At 40.1% G+C, this 17,657-nt stretch overlaps 2 protein-coding genes across 6 annotated transcripts in view; both read right to left on the bottom strand.

Annotated features, from left to right (window-relative positions):
- The window catches only part of PPARD (peroxisome proliferator activated receptor delta), a 146,595-nt gene that overhangs the window by 56,726 nt on the left and 72,212 nt on the right, over window positions 1-17,657 (bottom strand). The window lies entirely within an intron of this gene.
- FANCE (FA complementation group E) lies at window positions 187-16,746 on the bottom strand. 5 transcript variants are annotated; one of them, XM_081946554.1, is made up of 11 exons: window positions 16,657-16,746; window positions 14,913-15,146; window positions 12,678-13,335; window positions 11,756-11,800; window positions 11,609-11,668; window positions 11,270-11,413; window positions 9,288-9,411; window positions 6,116-6,191; window positions 3,434-3,500; window positions 2,682-2,807; window positions 188-2,319 (listed from the first exon to the last, which is right to left on the bottom strand). In XM_081946554.1, the coding sequence occupies exons 1-11, from the start codon at window positions 16,686-16,688 to the stop codon at window positions 2,215-2,217; spliced, it is 1,671 nt and encodes a 556-aa protein (XP_081802680.1). In that variant the 5' UTR covers window positions 16,689-16,746; the 3' UTR covers window positions 188-2,214. The 5 variants fall into 5 exon arrangements, with proteins under 5 accessions (XP_081802684.1, XP_081802680.1, XP_081802683.1 ...); XM_081946557.1 differs by having other exon boundaries at window positions 16,578-16,668; XM_081946555.1 differs by having other exon boundaries at window positions 16,567-16,659.

The following is a 17,657-nucleotide window of genomic DNA, read 5'->3' as shown; positions in this document are numbered from 1 at the left end:
TTCACTGCAACATCGGAATTGCGAGCCAGATACCAAGCAGCCAGATCGTGACCCTAGAGGGATGCCGCAACACCCAAAACTCTGAGGACTGGTTCTAAGTACCCCTCATTCAGCACCATTGTCAATTTGAACAGCTATTGAGCAAATGGTTGTAACCCAAGGACTACCTGTACTTTTCTAAGTATATACTCCCCTCAACAAAGAGGGGAGATTGTAAGAATCCTCAACATACATATCCGCAAAAGAATTTTGCTAGATGTGAATATTTTTATTTTCATTTCAAAAATGATACGTATTTCCCCGAAAATAAGACCATGTATTATTTTTTCCCTACCAAAAAAAGGCACCAGGACTTATTTTCGGGGGTGGGGTGGTGTATCCTCCACTGACTCACCTCACTTGTACGTGTTGCCCCCAGCCTCCTTTTCACTGTCAGAGGCCTTCAGGAACTTCTTCGGCCAGCAAGGCTTTTCTGAAGGTCTCTGCAGTAATAACAGAGCTCCGGATCGATCCGAAGCTGTTATCAGCTACAATGACCTTCAAGAAAGCTTTGCAAGCTGCAGAAGAAATGAGCCAAGGTGTGCGAGGCCTGGCTGCAACTGTCCAAAGGTAAATAGTAGAGCAGCTCCACTCTCCGCATCCCAACCCATGCACCCTGGAGTGGGTGGGGTCTTAATTAGGGCTTATTTTGGTGGGGGGTAGGGCTTATATTGGATGCACGTGTAAAAATCAAGGTGGGACTTACTTTTGGAGTAGGTCATATTTGGGGGGAAACACAGTATAAAGTTGACCTTACCACCTTCGATCACCCTTCTGTAATCATGAAGAACAATTTGCAGCTTTGTTCAAAGTAGGACCCAAAATTTGAGAGACCCGTTCAAAAATGCTAAGACCAATAAAGCAATGTATCCCTTTCTGTAGGTAACAATCCTCAGTATAATCAGAGAAGGTAGCAGGACTGGAAATACAAAAGAAGCTTAAAGCTGATCCCCCAGACCACATCAAGTTATTTAGAAGGCACTTCTATGAAAAGCCTGCTCATAATATGTATCTTTTAAACATGTTTCTATCATATGCACATGAAACTCAACATGACAGTGGAACAACTTGCCCCCAAAAGTTGTGGGTGCTCCAACATTGGAGATTTTTAAGAAGAGGTTGAGCAACCATTTGTTTGAAATGGAATAGGGTTTCTTGCTTGAGCAGGGGGTTGGACTAGAAGACCTCCAAGGGTCCTTCCGACTCAGTTATTCTGTTAATTCTGGTAGCGCAGATTTTCTTACTTACTGATGTTCATAGAAAGCTACATTTTTCTTAAGTAACAGATGGAAAGGAACACACTTATTAATATATTCATTAAAAAACAGGTGTTATCAATTTTAGACATAGTCTGAACTAGGAATACATCTGAATAAACATGTAAAGAATGTTGCAGGATGTTACAGGGCATGTTTTCTTGAAATTAAGTCTCACTGTGTTCAATAGGACTTGCTCTTTTGCAAGGTTATTTTACTGCAATAATTACTGGCATATTCAACTATTCTCTAAAAGTCTTCACCCTTTTCAAGCAATGTATACAAATCCCAGTGTTTTGACCAAGGCTTTTCCCCCCACTTATTTGGTGCTTTTGAGTCAGTGTGCCTCCTAGTGACTGCCTGGACAACTTCCTGCAGTTTTGTTAGCAATGTTTTCAGAAATGGTTTGCCATTTCTAGCCCGGTTTCTAGCCTGTTGCCTTATTTTTTACTCCTAAATTTCTTCAAACACTATACATCAAGTGTTCTCATCACAGTGCTGTTGATCCATTAATACAGAAATCTGAGAATTAGGTTGTGGAGCCAATTTGGATCAGAGATAGAGAGCAAGAGAACAGAATACATATATTAAACAGCAACTGCAATACAAATATATTAATTACATAGCATATTTAATAACCATGTCTAATCAGGTTTCTCAAAATATTCACTGAAATCTGCATTGCATTTCACCACACCTGTCCCATGCGTTTCATAACCAGGGGTAGGGAAATGACTCTCTTACCTCAAGATAACTCATACCAATCCAAGGCAATGGTTTTTGAATCTTGAACATACTTAAATTTTAACTTGAGTTGCATTGAACAAATTGATCAAAAAAAAAGCAGAATTGTCCCAAACTCTTAAGACATATTTGATTCCATAGCCACTGCAGGAGAAAGAAAGCCTCCTTACATTTTTCACCTGGAAGTCACTCTCTTTAATGCAGCCTGAAGAGATTTCTTTAAGATGGTTTTGTTAAAGTCCAGGGCACATGATAAATGGTGCTGGTGGCCCAATGTGATCTAGAGAGGGGGAACAAAATGCAAGCTAATTCATAATAGTGTAGATCATAAATCCTGCTTTATCTTTGTTCAATAACTCCGCCATTTTCCTGCATTCCAGTTCCTGAACCATAGGAGTAGCCAGGAGTAGACTTTTTTCCTGTTAAAAAATGTCACAGTCCAAGAGGAATTGCAATTCTGCACTATTGAGAATAACCAGGGCCTCTTTTTTCAAGAGAGATCAAAACTAATGTTAAATAGTAAATGAAACAAGTGCACTACTCTATATGCTTATATATAAGTTACTAAAAGAGATTTGTTACACCAATGATACCAGAATGTACAACAGTTGGGGTGATCCATATTTTGGGGTAATTACTCACATCATTTTGATATTTGGTCAACAGAGTCAGAATCAGTTTTGCATAATGTACTGAACTTTCAAACGCTTGAGACATCTGACAAAGATTAAGGACCAACACATTGAAGAGCTCACTAGACAATTCCACCTGAAAAGAGAAGATAACAGAAATTGAGGTAAAACGGACATTAAGTCCCTAAAGTAAGTTCCAGTTGCTTGAGGAATATGAGACCAATCTATACAGCTGAATGATCCACCAGGACAGTACATGTTTGACCCAGGGAAGGTTCCTTGCATGCTAAACTAGCCCAGACCTTGGTTTATTTATTAATTAAATTTATATAAGACCTTGGTGGCATAGTGGTTAAAGTGCAGCATTGCAAGTAAACTCTGCCACAGCCTGAGGTTTGATCCTGATGGAGCTCAAGGTTGACTCAGCCTTCCATCCTTCCACAGTCAGTAAAAGGAGAACCCAGATTTTTGGGGACAACATACAAATAATGCTTCTACACTCTAAATTGTCCATAGAGTGTTATAAAGTGCTACAGGGTGGTATATAAGCCTAAATGCCTATATTAAATGCTACATGCTGCCCATCTCACTATCAAGTGACTGCTTTGCATTACTGTATATATTTCCTTGTTGGACTTGTTGTATTTGGTATTTGTTAGAGAACTACAGCCTACTAGATTTGAGAGATCTAGTCTTAGCTACTCCATGGATACAATTTATTCAATTACTTAAATTTAAGAAGATTTAAAGGCATACAATCACCTGTCTTTCTAGCAAAGAATGCACAACTGTGAGAAGGTCTTCTGTCCATGGCACTTTTATAATATGACTGCAAAGAGATGGGGGGGGGGATCAAAACAATGAAAGGCATTATTAAAGATGGATGTTCTGCCCATCACCAAATTTAGGACTGTTAATTATTAAAAATGGTTCTTAACAATATCAGCTAGATTGGTAGAAGATGGTGTAATACTCTTTAGCATTATGTAGGTGCTCCTCAATTTACACAAATTAGGAAACTAATCTGGACTAATCACATTTAACCATGGTTTCTTGTTAACCCACAGTGTTTCAGGTTCACATATGAAATTGGCTACAGAAGATGCACTAGAATTAGAACTTTTATATTATTAAAATCTTGTAAATCAACTCAAAATATGAATTTTTAGCTATAAAAGGGAAATTTCATCCATGGGATATTTGCACTAGAAGGGGGCACAATTGCCACATAACACAAAGCTGAACAAAGGCCCTCTTAGCACAACTGCTATGGAGCAGGTATATCCAGGAGGAGCCCCAGATTACATACCGATTCCATAGTTCAACCCCATCTAATACCCTTTGAAACAGGTTTCCTCTCCATTTATTTCTTCTTTCAGTATCCCATTCTTTGCATTTTCAAAAACAAACCAATTACCATAAATGTCAGCAAGTTTAATCGCTTTATATTCATTTTCCATTTCAATTCTTTGAATTTTAATCCCCTCATTTTGCATTTGGTGAACATCATCAAATTTTCGATCCAAAAGTTCCAGTTTTTGTTCAATCCTCTCATATGTATTTGTTAATTTTAGTAATTCTGAAAATATTGTCTGCAGGCTTACAATCTCTCCATTTTCCTGATACTCCGCCATCTTAAACAAAGTGCTCTCGCTTGGAAGGTTTTTTTTTAAGTTAAAACATGGATTCAAAAAAGCCGTTTTTCCCCCTCTTCTCTGGTTGAAAACACGCTTCAAAGGGACATTTGGCTTACCCCTATCACGCTGCAACAAGCCGTCAAAACAAAGAGCGAAGAAAGGGAAAAGTTCTGCTTGAATACACAAGCTCCAATCAACAAAACCTCCCGGCACGTAGCACTTTTAAAATATTTCCTTTTTTAATATCTGTTTTATATTTCAAATTAGAAAAAGAGGTCCAGTCTTTAAATGAATTAAAAAATAATAATATTCACAGCGATGAAAGAGGAAAGCTTTGGTGTATGGATCACCGAGAGTCACAGAAAAAAAAAATAGAAACAGAAGACTTAATCCGTCCATTTTAAAAAAGCTTGTAAAGGTTTCATCCATGAAGATAGCATATAAAAAAATGGGATAGCTACTGTCCAGAACCGTTGCAAGATTAATTTCACCGCTTGATTCTTCTATTCTTCAATTTAAATCAATTTTTAAGTTTTTATAGGCAGTCTCTCTTTTAAAACAATGAAGATTCCTCACCAGCTGGAAACATTTTCACTTTCCATTCTTTCCGTTTTGGGGCTGCCCCGACTTCATCAGCCTTGGCTGGATTTTTTGTCACCGGCTTGAAGAAATTGCTATTGCTTCTTTCGGGGATTTTGCGATATTCCCAAGTTCAGTATATGTATGCTTCCTGTTCACTGTCTCTACGGGACAGTTTAGATCTGTTTGGAACCCCCCAGTGGCAAAAGTGTCAATTGCGATCTCAGAGCGTTGAGACCGCACATCGTGTCATCGCGTCTTCGCCCCCGCCCCCCAATCTAATACCAAGGATGGAAAATCACCAGACACAGAGATGCTCCTCCTCATAACCACTCTGTCTTATCAGGGTTCAGTGGAAGCCTGATGTTCCCCATCCAGATCCGTCCAGGCATCAGGAAAGAACATCCACTGTATCATTTAGTTCGCCGGAGATGTATACTGATAATATTTCATCCAATGTCAAAGGATGATCTCACCCAGCGGCTTCATTCAGATGCTAAAAGGAGTGAGATCACTTAAGTCCTGCAGCCCTCCACAGCACTGGGGCTGCAAGCTCTCATTCCTTATCAACACTATTTGGGACTGGCCTTTGAGGAAAGAGGAAAACTAGCACTAAACTGTGTTTCCAGCCCCCCAACTCCTGGAGCCAACCCAAAAAGATACTGATCAATGGTACTGAAAGCTGACAAGAGGTCAAGAAGAGTGAGGTGGTTCATAGATATGTCTGTAATTTGTATTCATATAAAAACAGAAAGTTTTCAGTGGAATGTGCATATGTCAGATAGTAGCAAGTGAATATTCTGGAGCAGACAATAGCCAGTATCTTTGATTACACAGTCTCATCAGGGGTAGTCCTCAACTTTCAACCAGTCATTTAATGACCATGAGTTATGACAGCCTCAGAACAGGTGCTTTACAGTCTGCAAAGCACTTCCAACCATCGTAAAATGTTGCCTTGGCAATTGGCTCACATTTTAACTGGTTGCATCACTTCACAGTCACGTGACCATAATTTATATCATTTTTGCTTATTTCTGGAAAAATCCTGCAGATTCAAGATAACGGGTTCATAATTACAACTGAGTGATTCAGACTGCAATTGCAGGATTTACTTAATAATTGCTGTAAATGTTTTTCATAAAATCAGGTCTGGTCACAACTGTAATTCTACTTCCAATTGTAGTCATAAACCGAGGACTATCTGTATTACATTTGTATTTCCACTTACCTGAACACCAGCCTCAGACATTCTGGTTCCAAACACTCTTCAATTAGCTTGCATACCAATCTCAATTGTTCAAGGCCTGCAAAAACCAAGATTTCAGAAATCCACTTTATATCATTCAAGAATCACCAAAATGTAGAGGCATTGGAGTCAAGCTTGATTCCTAAAAACTAGCATTCAGAAAATGGAGTCCCACTGCATTCATCTGGGATTTATTTCAACTTCCCAGATTTAACAATAACCCTGAAATTCCCAGTTGGTTCCCCATCTACATTCTAGTCACAACCAATCACACTTAGTTTCTATGGTCAGGCCAGACTGGCTAGTACCTACTAGTTGCCGTTAGCATTTGCCAATTATTAATCCAGCTATTATTGATGTAACAATATTCTTGCTTTGGCACAATAATGGGTGGAGTGACTTTACAACATGATATAAGTATCTGATTTGGAAATTGCCTAAAAGTATTACAAAAGATATGACAGGGAATACAGTACAGTAACTATTTTGTCATTTTAATTAGCCCAGTGCTTTAAACAATTGCAAAAGTTCCCAAGACTGAAAATTGATTTAGGTCAAACTAATGGACACAGGATTTTTTTAAACAAGATTTAATTTATTCAAAAAAAATTGCAGTGCATCTCCATCCCAGCTTATCGGTTTGTGCTCGAAAAGTCTCTATATTAAGCACATAACCAAGGAGTTGCAATGGAGAAGCCACAATAGAAGACAAAATGATAAATTCTGTGCAAAATAAATAGAATTTGTTTTTGCTGCTAGGATGTTATCGGTGAGAAAACCAAGTCCTTGGAACAGACAAAACAAGAACTGTAGGTGAAGAATTCATAATAGTTTTGTTTTGAGAAAATTACTGATACAAGCTTTGGAACGAGATGTAAAAATAGGAATAGTAAGAGCCTAAAACATTTAAATTGCTTTGTAATAATTTCATTTGTTAATTAGCCCATTTTATTTACTTGTCTTTCATCATTCCTGTTTTGAAGTTTGCACTCTTATTTTTCACAGTTTTGCTCATTATGAATTTTCATCCTATTAGCTTTCTTATGAAGTTTCTATAATACAGTGGGGCAAAAAAGTATTTAGTCAGCCACCAATTGTGCAAGTTCTCCCACTTAAAAACATGAGAGAGGCCTGTAATTGGCATCATAGGTAGACCTCAACTCTGAGAGACAAAATGTAAAGAAAAAACCCAAACAATCATATTGGCTGATTTGAAAAGAATTTATTTGCAAATGATGGTGGAAAATAAGTGTTTGGTCAATATCAAAAGTTCATCTCAATACTTTGTTATATATCCTTTGTTGGCAATGACAGAGGTCAAACGTTTCCTGTAAGTCTTCACAAGGTTGGCACACACTGCTGCTGGTATGTTGGCCCATTCCTTCATGCAGATCTCCTCTAGAGCAGTGATGTTTTGGGGCTGTTGCTGGGCAATACGGACTTTCAACTCCCTCCAAAGGTTTTCTATGGGGCTGAAATCTGGAGACTGGCTAGGCCACTCCAGTACCTTGAAATGTTCTTACGAAGCCACTCCTTCGTTGCCCGGGCGGTACGTTTGGGATCATTGTCATGTTGAAAGACCCAGCCACGTTTCATTTTCAATGCCCTTGCTGATGGAAGGAGGTTTGCACTCAAAATCTCACAATACATGGCCCCATTCATTCTGCCCTGTACACGGATCAGTCGTCCTGGTCCCTTTGCAGAGAAACAGCCCCAAAGCATGATGTTGCCACCCCCATGCTTCACAGTAGGTATGGTGTTCTTTGGAGGCAACTCAGCATTCTCTCTCCTCCAAACACGACAAGTTGTGTTTCCACCAAACAGTTCTATTTTGGTTTCATCTGACCATATGACATTCTCCCAATCCTCTTCTGGATCATCCAAATGCTCTCTAGCAAACTTCAGAATGGCCCGGACATGTACTGGCTTAAGCAGGGGGACACATCTGGCACTGCAGGATCTTAGTCCCTGGCAGCATAGTGTGTTACTGAGGGTAGCCTTTGTTACGTTGGTCCCAGCTCTCTGCAGGTCATTCACTAGGTCCCCCCGTGTGGTCCTGGGATTTTTGCTCACCGTTCTTGTGATCATTTTGACCCTACGGGGTGAGATCTTGCGTGGAGCCTCAGATCGAGGGAGATTATCAGTGGTCTTGTATGTCTTCCATTTTCTAATTATTGCTCCCACAGTTGATTTGTTCACACCAAGCTGCTTGCCTATTGCAGATTCAGTCTTCCCAACCTGGTGCAGGTCTACAATTTTGTTTCTGGTGTCCTTCGACAGCTCTTTGGTCTTCACCATAGTGGAGTTTGGAGTGTGACTGTTTGAGGTTGACAGGTGTCTTTTATACTGATAACAAGTTCAAACAGGTGCCATTGATACAGGTAATGAGTGCAGGACAGAGGAGCCTCTTAAAGAAGAAGGTACAGGTCTGCGAGAGCCAGAAATCTTGCTTGTTTGTAGGTGACCAAATACTTATTTTCCACCATAATTTGCAAATAAATTCTTTCCAAATCAGCCAATGTGATTGTCTGTATTTGTTTTCTCATTTTGTCTCTCATAGTTGAGGTCTACCTATGATGCCAATTACATGCCTCTCTCATCTTTTTAAGTGGGAGAATTTGCACAATTGGTGGCTGACTAAATACTTTTTTGCCCCACTGTAGGTATTTCTGTGGTTGTCATTTGTTTTCTCTTTCCTACACACGTTGTAGCAAAAGCGTAAAATCAGATTACAGATTCTAAAAACATCCCACCAGAGATGTAACTGACTTGAACTTTCTGGCAGCCTCAAGTCCTTCAGGAAAATTTCAATTTAGATAGTCTCAAGGAAGACATTTCCATTTCCCTGCTTACTGCATTTTTCTTTACAGCTTACACCAGGAGTGTCCAACGTTGGCAACTTCTGAACTTCAAATCCCAGATTACTCTAGCCAGCCAGGCTGGTTGGGGAATTCTGGAAGTTGAAGTCCACAAGTCTTAAAAGTTGTCAACGCTGGACACTTCTGGGTTACACCCCATGCAATACAGGAGGCCAAGCTCCATCATCCCTGGACCAGTATCCCCCTCTTTATAACCTCACAGTTTATATTCTCGCAAAAATTAAGTCTCAGGCAAAACCAAGTAGACCTTATTTAAAGAAGAATTATAAATTCACCTTGCCCTGGAACTTGCACAATGGAAGAAATTAAAGTGCAACAGATTGGGCGAGGATATTTGGAACAGAACATCGTCAGGGCAGTTGTGAGAGGCCAGGAAGCTGTCTCAATCAGCGAAAGAACCTACAGATCAAGAAGACAGAGAGAAAACAAATACTGCCTGGATAATAAACACTGGCTAGGTTTACATACTGCATTAAGCTACTGTTTAGCGTTGATGAATCCACTTATTTTGTTTGTGGTTTAGTGCTATATGCTTATAATTATGCTAACTAAGCCACAGTGTAATAAGAGATGCTGAAAGGAAGAAAAAAACTCTTCAGGTTGTTTTGCTTGGCGGTGGAAGTCAATATGTGAATGACCTTATTAGAAGTAATCCCTAAAGAGGCATTGCCCAGAAGTGGGAAAATGAGAAGGGGATATTGGCATGCACATAAATGTTGCCATACACGTAGATGCTAATAAGATTGTTGCTTTTCAGGACAAAGGCAACTTATAAATGTATTTAGAACTGACGCTAATTAATTTATGTACATGTTTTTCAAATTATAGCTTAGTGTTGATCATTTATGGACAAACTGGAAAACGTGTATATTTGCTTATTAAGCAATAGTCTCCAACATATAATATGCAGAAGAGGGAGAATCATTCTATGGCAACATATAGGGAGAACTACCAGACAAATTGTCCTGATTTAGTTTCTCTTTTTCCTGACTTTTTCTTATCCCAATCAATTTCCACAAATTCTGTAATTTGGTCTAAATTATTTGCATGTTCCAGCATTCTTTTCTTGATCTCTCTCTCTCTTTCTCATATCCTACTTATTAATCTATGCAAGGATGTATTCATTTATGTCTTCAAAACCAAGAATATTTACAGTTTAAATAAATATGCAATATATACCTATAATAAGAGGTAGGTGTGCAGAGAGCACATGACTTCTAAAGGATGTATTACTAGGATAGACATCATCAGCAGATGGACATAATACTCGCCTGATATATATCAATGGGAACCAGAGGTGGGTTTCAGGAGGTACGCCCGGGTACAAGCGTACCGGTGCCTGCCAGGAGCACCAGGTACCGTTCCGGTATGGTGCTCTGGAGGGCCCGCCCTCGTTCCTTACCTGTATTTGAAAGAAACGGGCCATCTGTGCACGCATGCGCAGCGTATGGTGCCTGCGTGACGCTACGCCAAGCAGCTGGAGTGTTGCGGAGTAGCGGAGCGTCGCAGGAGGTAAGGATGCATGCGTGCACTGCACACATGTGCGTGCTGTGTGCGTTCATGTGGTGGCAGCCAGCCCCTGTTGCACCGTACCAGTTGCAATGGGATCTGGAACCCACAACTGATGGGAACATTATACTTATCCCATGTAATGCCTACTGTATTTTTCGGACTATAAGATGCACCCGAGTATAAGATGCACCATGATTTTGAAGAGGTACATTTTAAAAAAAAGTTTTTGCACTCTGCATTCCTTCCAAACCCACTGCATTCCTCGGGTTTTTTTTTAAAAAAAGGTCCACTTTTTGCTCGTTTTTGCCCTCCCCAGCCCCCAGGAGCACTTTGCAAGCCTCCCAAACCCTCTGCAAGTCCATTTTTGCAAAGGGGGCGGGGTTTCAGTAGGCCAAAAATGCTGTATTCAGTGTATAAGATGCACCCAGATTTTCATCCTCTTTTGGGGGGGGGAAAGGTGTGTCATACTCTGATAAATATGGTATTTTGGCTTTTATTCAGACTTTTTCAAATAAATTATTTCAATATGATTTAGGATGACATCTAAATATATGAAAAATAACATAAAACATATAATCACTGTTTATGCAGAAGATCAAAATAATGAACATTCAAGGAATTGCTTTTCTTAAAGCTTTCTCAATCTAAGAATTTTATATTCAGAGATGAATATAAAATCCATAAATGACTGATGTTTTAACCAAAGGCTTTTCTTCTTTACCTGTTTCAGATTCTTAATACATACCCGAGGTAAGAAAAGCTTTTCAGCAAGTATTGCTGCCTTCTTGTAGCCAAGTTCAGGTGAAAGCGCTACTATCCAGCAGCAGAATTGCAGAAGCTCATTCTCTGGGCAATCTGAGAGTTTGAGCAGTGAACATAAATCTTCCAGCTAAAGGAAAGGAAAGGAACACAGTATTGCTCAAGTAATCCATTGCCACAATATCACTTGCATTTGGATCAGATACAAACGGGATTCAAGATTAAATGTTTGGTTTCAATAAAGACCGGAAGTCTGAACAAATGCTCTTATGCGGAGGCCCGTTTATGAATCTTCAAATAAAGTATAATGTTTCACCCTACTAACCTGATCTGGAGTACACTCATTCAGAATCTGTAGCTCAGGAGGGCCCGTTCCATTGGAACACTGAAAGGGGTGGGGAAAAAAAGCTATAGAGATTGCGTAGAATACAGACCATCTGTCCCAATAGCAAATTCAGTGAAAAATACTTACATCAAACTGCATCTCCAGCAATTCTTTAAGTTTTGATATATGGTTCTAAAATACAGAAGAAAAATGAATCACTCTTGATATCAGGGTTAAAGCTTCAGAGTATGCTAACTTAAACTATTTATTAATGCAAGTTTAAAAGTTTTAAAAATAATGTTGATTTAATATATTCTACTGAAGTTCTAGGACAGTGGTTCTCAACCTTCCCAATGCCGCGACCCTTTAATACAGTTTCTCATGTTGTGGTGACCCCCAACCATAAAATTGGTGTCTCGGTTCCTAAGACCATCAAAAATATGTGTTTTCTGATGGTCTTAGGCGACCCCTGTGAAAGGGTCGCTCGATCCCCAAAGGGGTCCCGACCCACAGGTTGAGAACCATTGTTCTAGGACCATGATGGCAAACCTATAGCATGTGTGCCAAAGGTGGCATGCAAGCCATTGTCCCAGTTCAGCTCTGCTGCACATACATGTGTGCCTCCGGTCGGCCAGGTAGTCTTTGGGTCACTGCCACACATGCAGGGGACCTGTGTGCGCATGCGCAAGGTGCATGTGCTTGGGCCACACGTGCATTGCATTTTGGGGGTTCACGCGTGCACGCATTCACGCACACATATGCTTTGGGCACTCGGTCCGAAAAGTTAGCCATCACTGTTCTAGGATAAGAAGCAGGAGTTGTAATAGAGGCAGAAACTCCTGGTTCAAACTCTACATCTGCATAAAAATATGTGTCAATCCTGCTGTCTATTTTCATAAACTATAACAAAAGGGTTATTTTTGCCTCCTATCACTTCCTTACAAACATATGGCTTGTTCTAGTTGTCACTGAGAGAAAGGACGGATGCAAGGCCTGATTGGAAATACGTTTGTACTCTTAACTCATCAACAAAGCAAAAGAGTATAAGAATTTAGAAGAATTTACATACTTTCATAGGACCAGGAACCTCTCTTACAGGGTCATGCTTGAAACTCTGGCCGACAATTCTCTTTTCTACTTCATCTTCTTTGAAAGAAAACTGATTGACGCTGCTTAGGCAGTGAACATCTTCATTTCCAAAAGTGTCCAGCACGAGTTCATTCTTAGTGCTTTCTGTTCCAACATCCTGCAGTTCAGGCTGTGGATGAGAAACTTCTGTATCCAAATTAATTTCCAGTTGCGACCTCTTCCTCCGATTCTCTTCTTCAAGATTCAGAGACTCTTCAGGTGCTTTTCTTTTTTTCCTGATCTGAGACCCAGACTGAAAAGTATTTCCAGCTGGCACCAAGCAAGGATTTTCCAGTTTAACAAACCAGTTTAATTTTCTTTCTAAATTAGCATTGCTGCTAGTAATCTTCTGACACAAATGTTTCAGTTGCTGTTGACATGTGCTGGATAGCAAGACAGGGGTAAAAAAACTCCTCTCTTCCATCCTCGCTTGTAGTAAATCCCTTAATCTCTGTACCCATAAATCTGGATTAGGATCTTTTCTAGATGCCTGGAGCAGGCAGCTGAGGCAATCCTTTGGCACTGTAGATTGTACTATAAGCAACAAGGAAAAGAGATTTCTTTGGCACAACACTGGAAGCAGCATCAGTACTGGTTTCCTGAAATAATGATATAGTAGATAGAAAACAAAAACGCATTTCTTCAATTATTATAAGACAAAAATGTTCACTATGTAACAATTCGCTGTTCAGCACACTACAGGCAATATATTTATTTTATTATTATCCCAAAAGTCCTTGTTTCCTTTTGAAGCTCAAGGCAATGCATATCAACCTATCCTCACATTTCATTTTTATAGCAATAGCACTTAGACTTATATACCGCTTCATAGTGCTTTACAGCCCTCTCTAAGCAGTTTACAGAGTCAATATATTGCCCCCAACAATCTGGGTCATTTTACCGACCTTGGAAGGATGGAAGGCTGAGTCAATCTTTAGACTTGTGAGATTCGATCTGCCAAACTGCTGGCAGCCAGTGATCAGCAGAAGTAGCCTGCAGTACTGCACTCTAACCACTGCGCCATCGCAGTTTATAACATCTATCCTGTGAGGTACAGATTGAGGATCACAGTTTATGATTTGAGCTAATAAATTTCAAGATGGAGGGAAGATTTGAATCTGGGTGTACCAGATTCCAACCCAAGGTTTAACCACCACACCAACTATAATAGAATTCTCTCTGAAGCTAGGAAGGCAAAAATTGCAGATCATAAAATATTAGTGTTCACCTTTTTTTAAATCACCAGGCAAACATGGAACAATATTTACTCAGTTAGAAAAAGGAATCAAAGAGGTTCTGGCCTTAACACAGTTATTGATAAATAAGGTGCTAAACCACACATATCAAGTCCCCAAGATTCTGTAAGTGGACTCCTTTTCCACTATATGTGGAAAAGGTTATATGTGCCCTAATGAGGGTCTATGAGAATCTAGGCTTTAAGGAACTGTTAGGGTTTGTCACCAACCTTACAAACAGTGTACTACTGCCATGTGTTAAACAGCCCTTGTCCACCATGTTATGCTATTGATAGGTGTAGACACTTTACTGCAATGGCCCCCAACGTTTTGGGCACCAGGGACAGGTTCCATGGAGAGAGGTTTTTCTGTGGACCGGAGGGGGCGTGGTATCACTTGCTGCCTGCATCCTGCGGATGGGGCTTCATTTGTTTGTGTGGCCTGATTTCTGGCATGCTGCAAACTGGTGCAACTCCATGGACCCAGGGTCGGGGACCCCTGCTCTACTGCATTTTGCACCCTCTCTTGCTATTAAACTACATCCTTCATTACTGGCTACATTGTCTGGGGCTATTGGAAATTATAACTCAACAGTATTTGAAGTGCCACAAGTTATCTATTGCTTATTAGTTAAATGTCCTGCAGAAGCATAAAGAACTGAAACTCTTACATACCAAGTCCACATGTGACTTTGACACAGTACGGAGAAGAAACTGAAATGTATTTAGGGTCTGTAATGTGGGATTCTGGTTTTTCCTAGGATTCCACATTATAAAAGAACTTCTTTCCTTTAGAAAGGAAGTAAGATAAGAAAGGGAAGGGGTATAGAACTACCCTATTAATCTTCATCTTCACTGGTTCCTGAGGGGAAAAATTACATTTCAGAATTCCTAAATAGGCCCCTTGTCTCACCTTTCTAATGAGAAACAAGCTTAACTCACATGGTAAGAGTCTTGTTGGGCTCTTCCAGCACTGGCTCTTGAGAGCAGAGTTTCTCAGTGAAGATCGGCCAATTGAAATGTTGTCTTCCTTTTTCCACAGAGAGTGACCGTTGAAGAGTTCGAAAGGCAGCCATGGCTCCCCATTGTCCAGATATCAGTGCACAGAGAAGAAGTCGAGAAGAATTATCAAATCTCTGCAGCAAAGAAGCCATAGGGCTAGCCATGCTGATAGACCTGTTGATCAAATTCAAATATGCATATACATACATGCACACATGTATGTATATACACAGACACAGACATATACATGGTATCTATCTATCTTATCTATCTATCTATCTATCTATCTATCTATCATCTATCTAATTATATATTTATATAATTACAAAAATACACGCAATCATCACAGTTAAGTTAGTAAAATGGTTAGTAAGTAAATTTGGCTTTTCCGTTTATTCTGCTTGTCAAAAGATCCCAAACATGGTTGGTTCATAAATATGGTAAATGTGAGTCAGTTGCCAAGCATCTGAATTTTGATGACATGACCATGGGGATGCTGCAACAGCTGTTTTAAATATGAAAGATAGCCATAAGTCACTTTTTTTAGTGCCGTTGTACCTTCAAATGATTCCTAAATGAACTGTTGTTAAGTCAACCTGTACTGCAGTTTTCAAACTGATACCATGGTAACATGAGATATGGCATATTAATCATATTTTAAACCAAAACTGGGTTACATGTGAACTCTCCACACGGGCCCAGAAAGACGAATTGAGAAGACAGCAACAGATAGCAAGTGCCACCTCTGCAAAGAAGCTGAAGAAACAATGGATCACCTGGTCAGCTGCTGCAAAAAAGATTGCACAGACAGACTACAAACACCACATAACAAATGAAGCTAAATTATTCTTGGACTTTACAATTCAAACAGACAGGCACCAGTCACATAACTCCCAGACTTAACAAGTGTTGACCAGAAAGACACACACACAAAATCTGGATAGTGGACATGGCAGTACCTGGAGACAGAACAGAAGACCAAGAATTGGAGAAGATAACAAACTACAAAGACCTGCAAATTGAAATAGAATCTAGCAAAAGAAAGCAACAGTAGTACCTATACTAATAAGTTCAAGTTCAAGTAATAAATAAATAAATAATAGGCGGCTTAGATGCAATCTGAAAATAACTGGAGCACCACTTGAAGAGCATCGGTATGACAAAATCACCCTCAGTCGATTGCAAAAGGCAGCTTTGTTTGGAACAGCTTACATCTTGCAATGATACCTTTGACATAATCAAACAACAACATCTGTCTATCCCAGATCCTTGGGAAGGTCTACATAGGTGGATGAAAAAAACAAATTCAGCCATACTACAGTCACAATCTGGCTGACCAATCGTAATAATAATAACAAACAGAAAGAATCAGCAACATAACATCCCAAACATAACAACTGTTGATAAGAAAGACAAAAAAAAATCTAGATATGCCCAGAGATAGCAAAAGAGAAAGATCTGGAGAAAAATCACAAAATACAAAGACAAGTAGAACAACAAGTGGCAAAAGAAAGCAAAAAATAATATACCAATTGACAAAAATCACCATCAGTCAATTGCAAATGGCAGTTTTTACTTAAAGCAGCTTACATACTTCATTGAGACCTTTAGCATTCTTTAGACATCTGCCTAACCCAGGTCTTTGGGAAGGACTCAATAGGTGAATAAATAGGCCAAATCCAACCTAAACATCTGGCCGACTGCGCGACGATCCATAATAATTAACAGCAGCGCAGCGTTTATTGGGCGACCCACCTCCTTCCCCTCCGCCGCCCCGTTAGCTTCCACCCAGCCCCGCCAGCCTCTTGGGTCCTGGTCTTCCTTCCCGCGCTCGTTCCGCAAGGGAGACTCTCCAATGCGATTGGCGGGAGGCAGGGCAGCGAGGTCCTCAGAGATATAAAAAGTGCAGAGTACCACCACCACCCGCGCTCCAGTTCCGCAAGGGAGAGTCTCCAATGCGATTAGCGGGAGGCAGGGCAGCGAGGTCCTCAGAGATATAAAAAGTGCAGAGTACCCCCTCCCCACCTAAACAGAGATCAGACTTCCGAGATCCACATTTATTGCTTCTCGAAACGAAAAGAAAAGCGGATCCCCTCCTCATTTTATTACCGTTGCAGAAAGGACGCTTCCTTCCACTGAATTATCTATCGTTAACAGAGTATATTTCATTTCTTTTTTTGAAGAGTGAATCTGTTTCCCCTAGCGTACACAACAGATCAGTCAATATGTAAGGAAAAGCACTGTTCCGAAGGCACGTAGTGTAGGCGTGCGGTATTTATGTTCATAATTTGCCAAATTTATACTGTATAGTCTGTTATATGCTTAGATGCTAACAAGCTATCTATTATGGTCTGCGCTGCGCTGCGCTAGGCTATGTAGTTAAGGGGTTCCGTGGTACTCTTGCTTTTAGCCCTAGATGTGCTTGGTTCCGATTCCAACCAATTTTGCTCCACATGAAAGTGAAAAGTTTACTTATTTAATCTATTTGGGATTTTTTTTGTCAAACGTACAAGATAACAGGTATAAATAGGAACACGAACACGGGAAATGGGTGCAAATAAATGGGAACAATAGAACAGAGACGGTAGGCATGCTTATGAACATCCCTTACAGACAGTGGTGCGTTCCGGAACCCGTTGCAACCAGTGCAGTTGCAATGGGGCCTGGCATCCTCCACATGAACGC

Source organism: Natrix helvetica (genome assembly GCF_964273705.1).
Source record: "Natrix helvetica genome assembly, chromosome: 3".
Taxonomy (NCBI): Eukaryota; Metazoa; Chordata; class Lepidosauria; order Squamata; family Natricidae; genus Natrix; species Natrix helvetica.
Note: the sequence above shows the minus strand (reverse complement) of the source record. Positions and strands in the feature narration are given on the sequence as shown.

Coding starts and splice junctions, on each gene's coding strand:
- FANCE (XM_081946554.1), bottom strand. CDS start 16,688: ATGGATCGTCGCGCAGTCGGCCAGATGTTTAG. Junction 6,192..9,287: donor TGTGCAAGTTCCAGGGCAAG/GTGAATTTATAA, acceptor TGGTTTTTGCAG/GCCTTGAACAATTGAGATTG. Junction 2,320..2,681: donor TGACCAAATATCAAAATGAT/GTGAGTAATTAC, acceptor CCCCCTCTCTAG/ATCACATTGGGCCACCAGCA.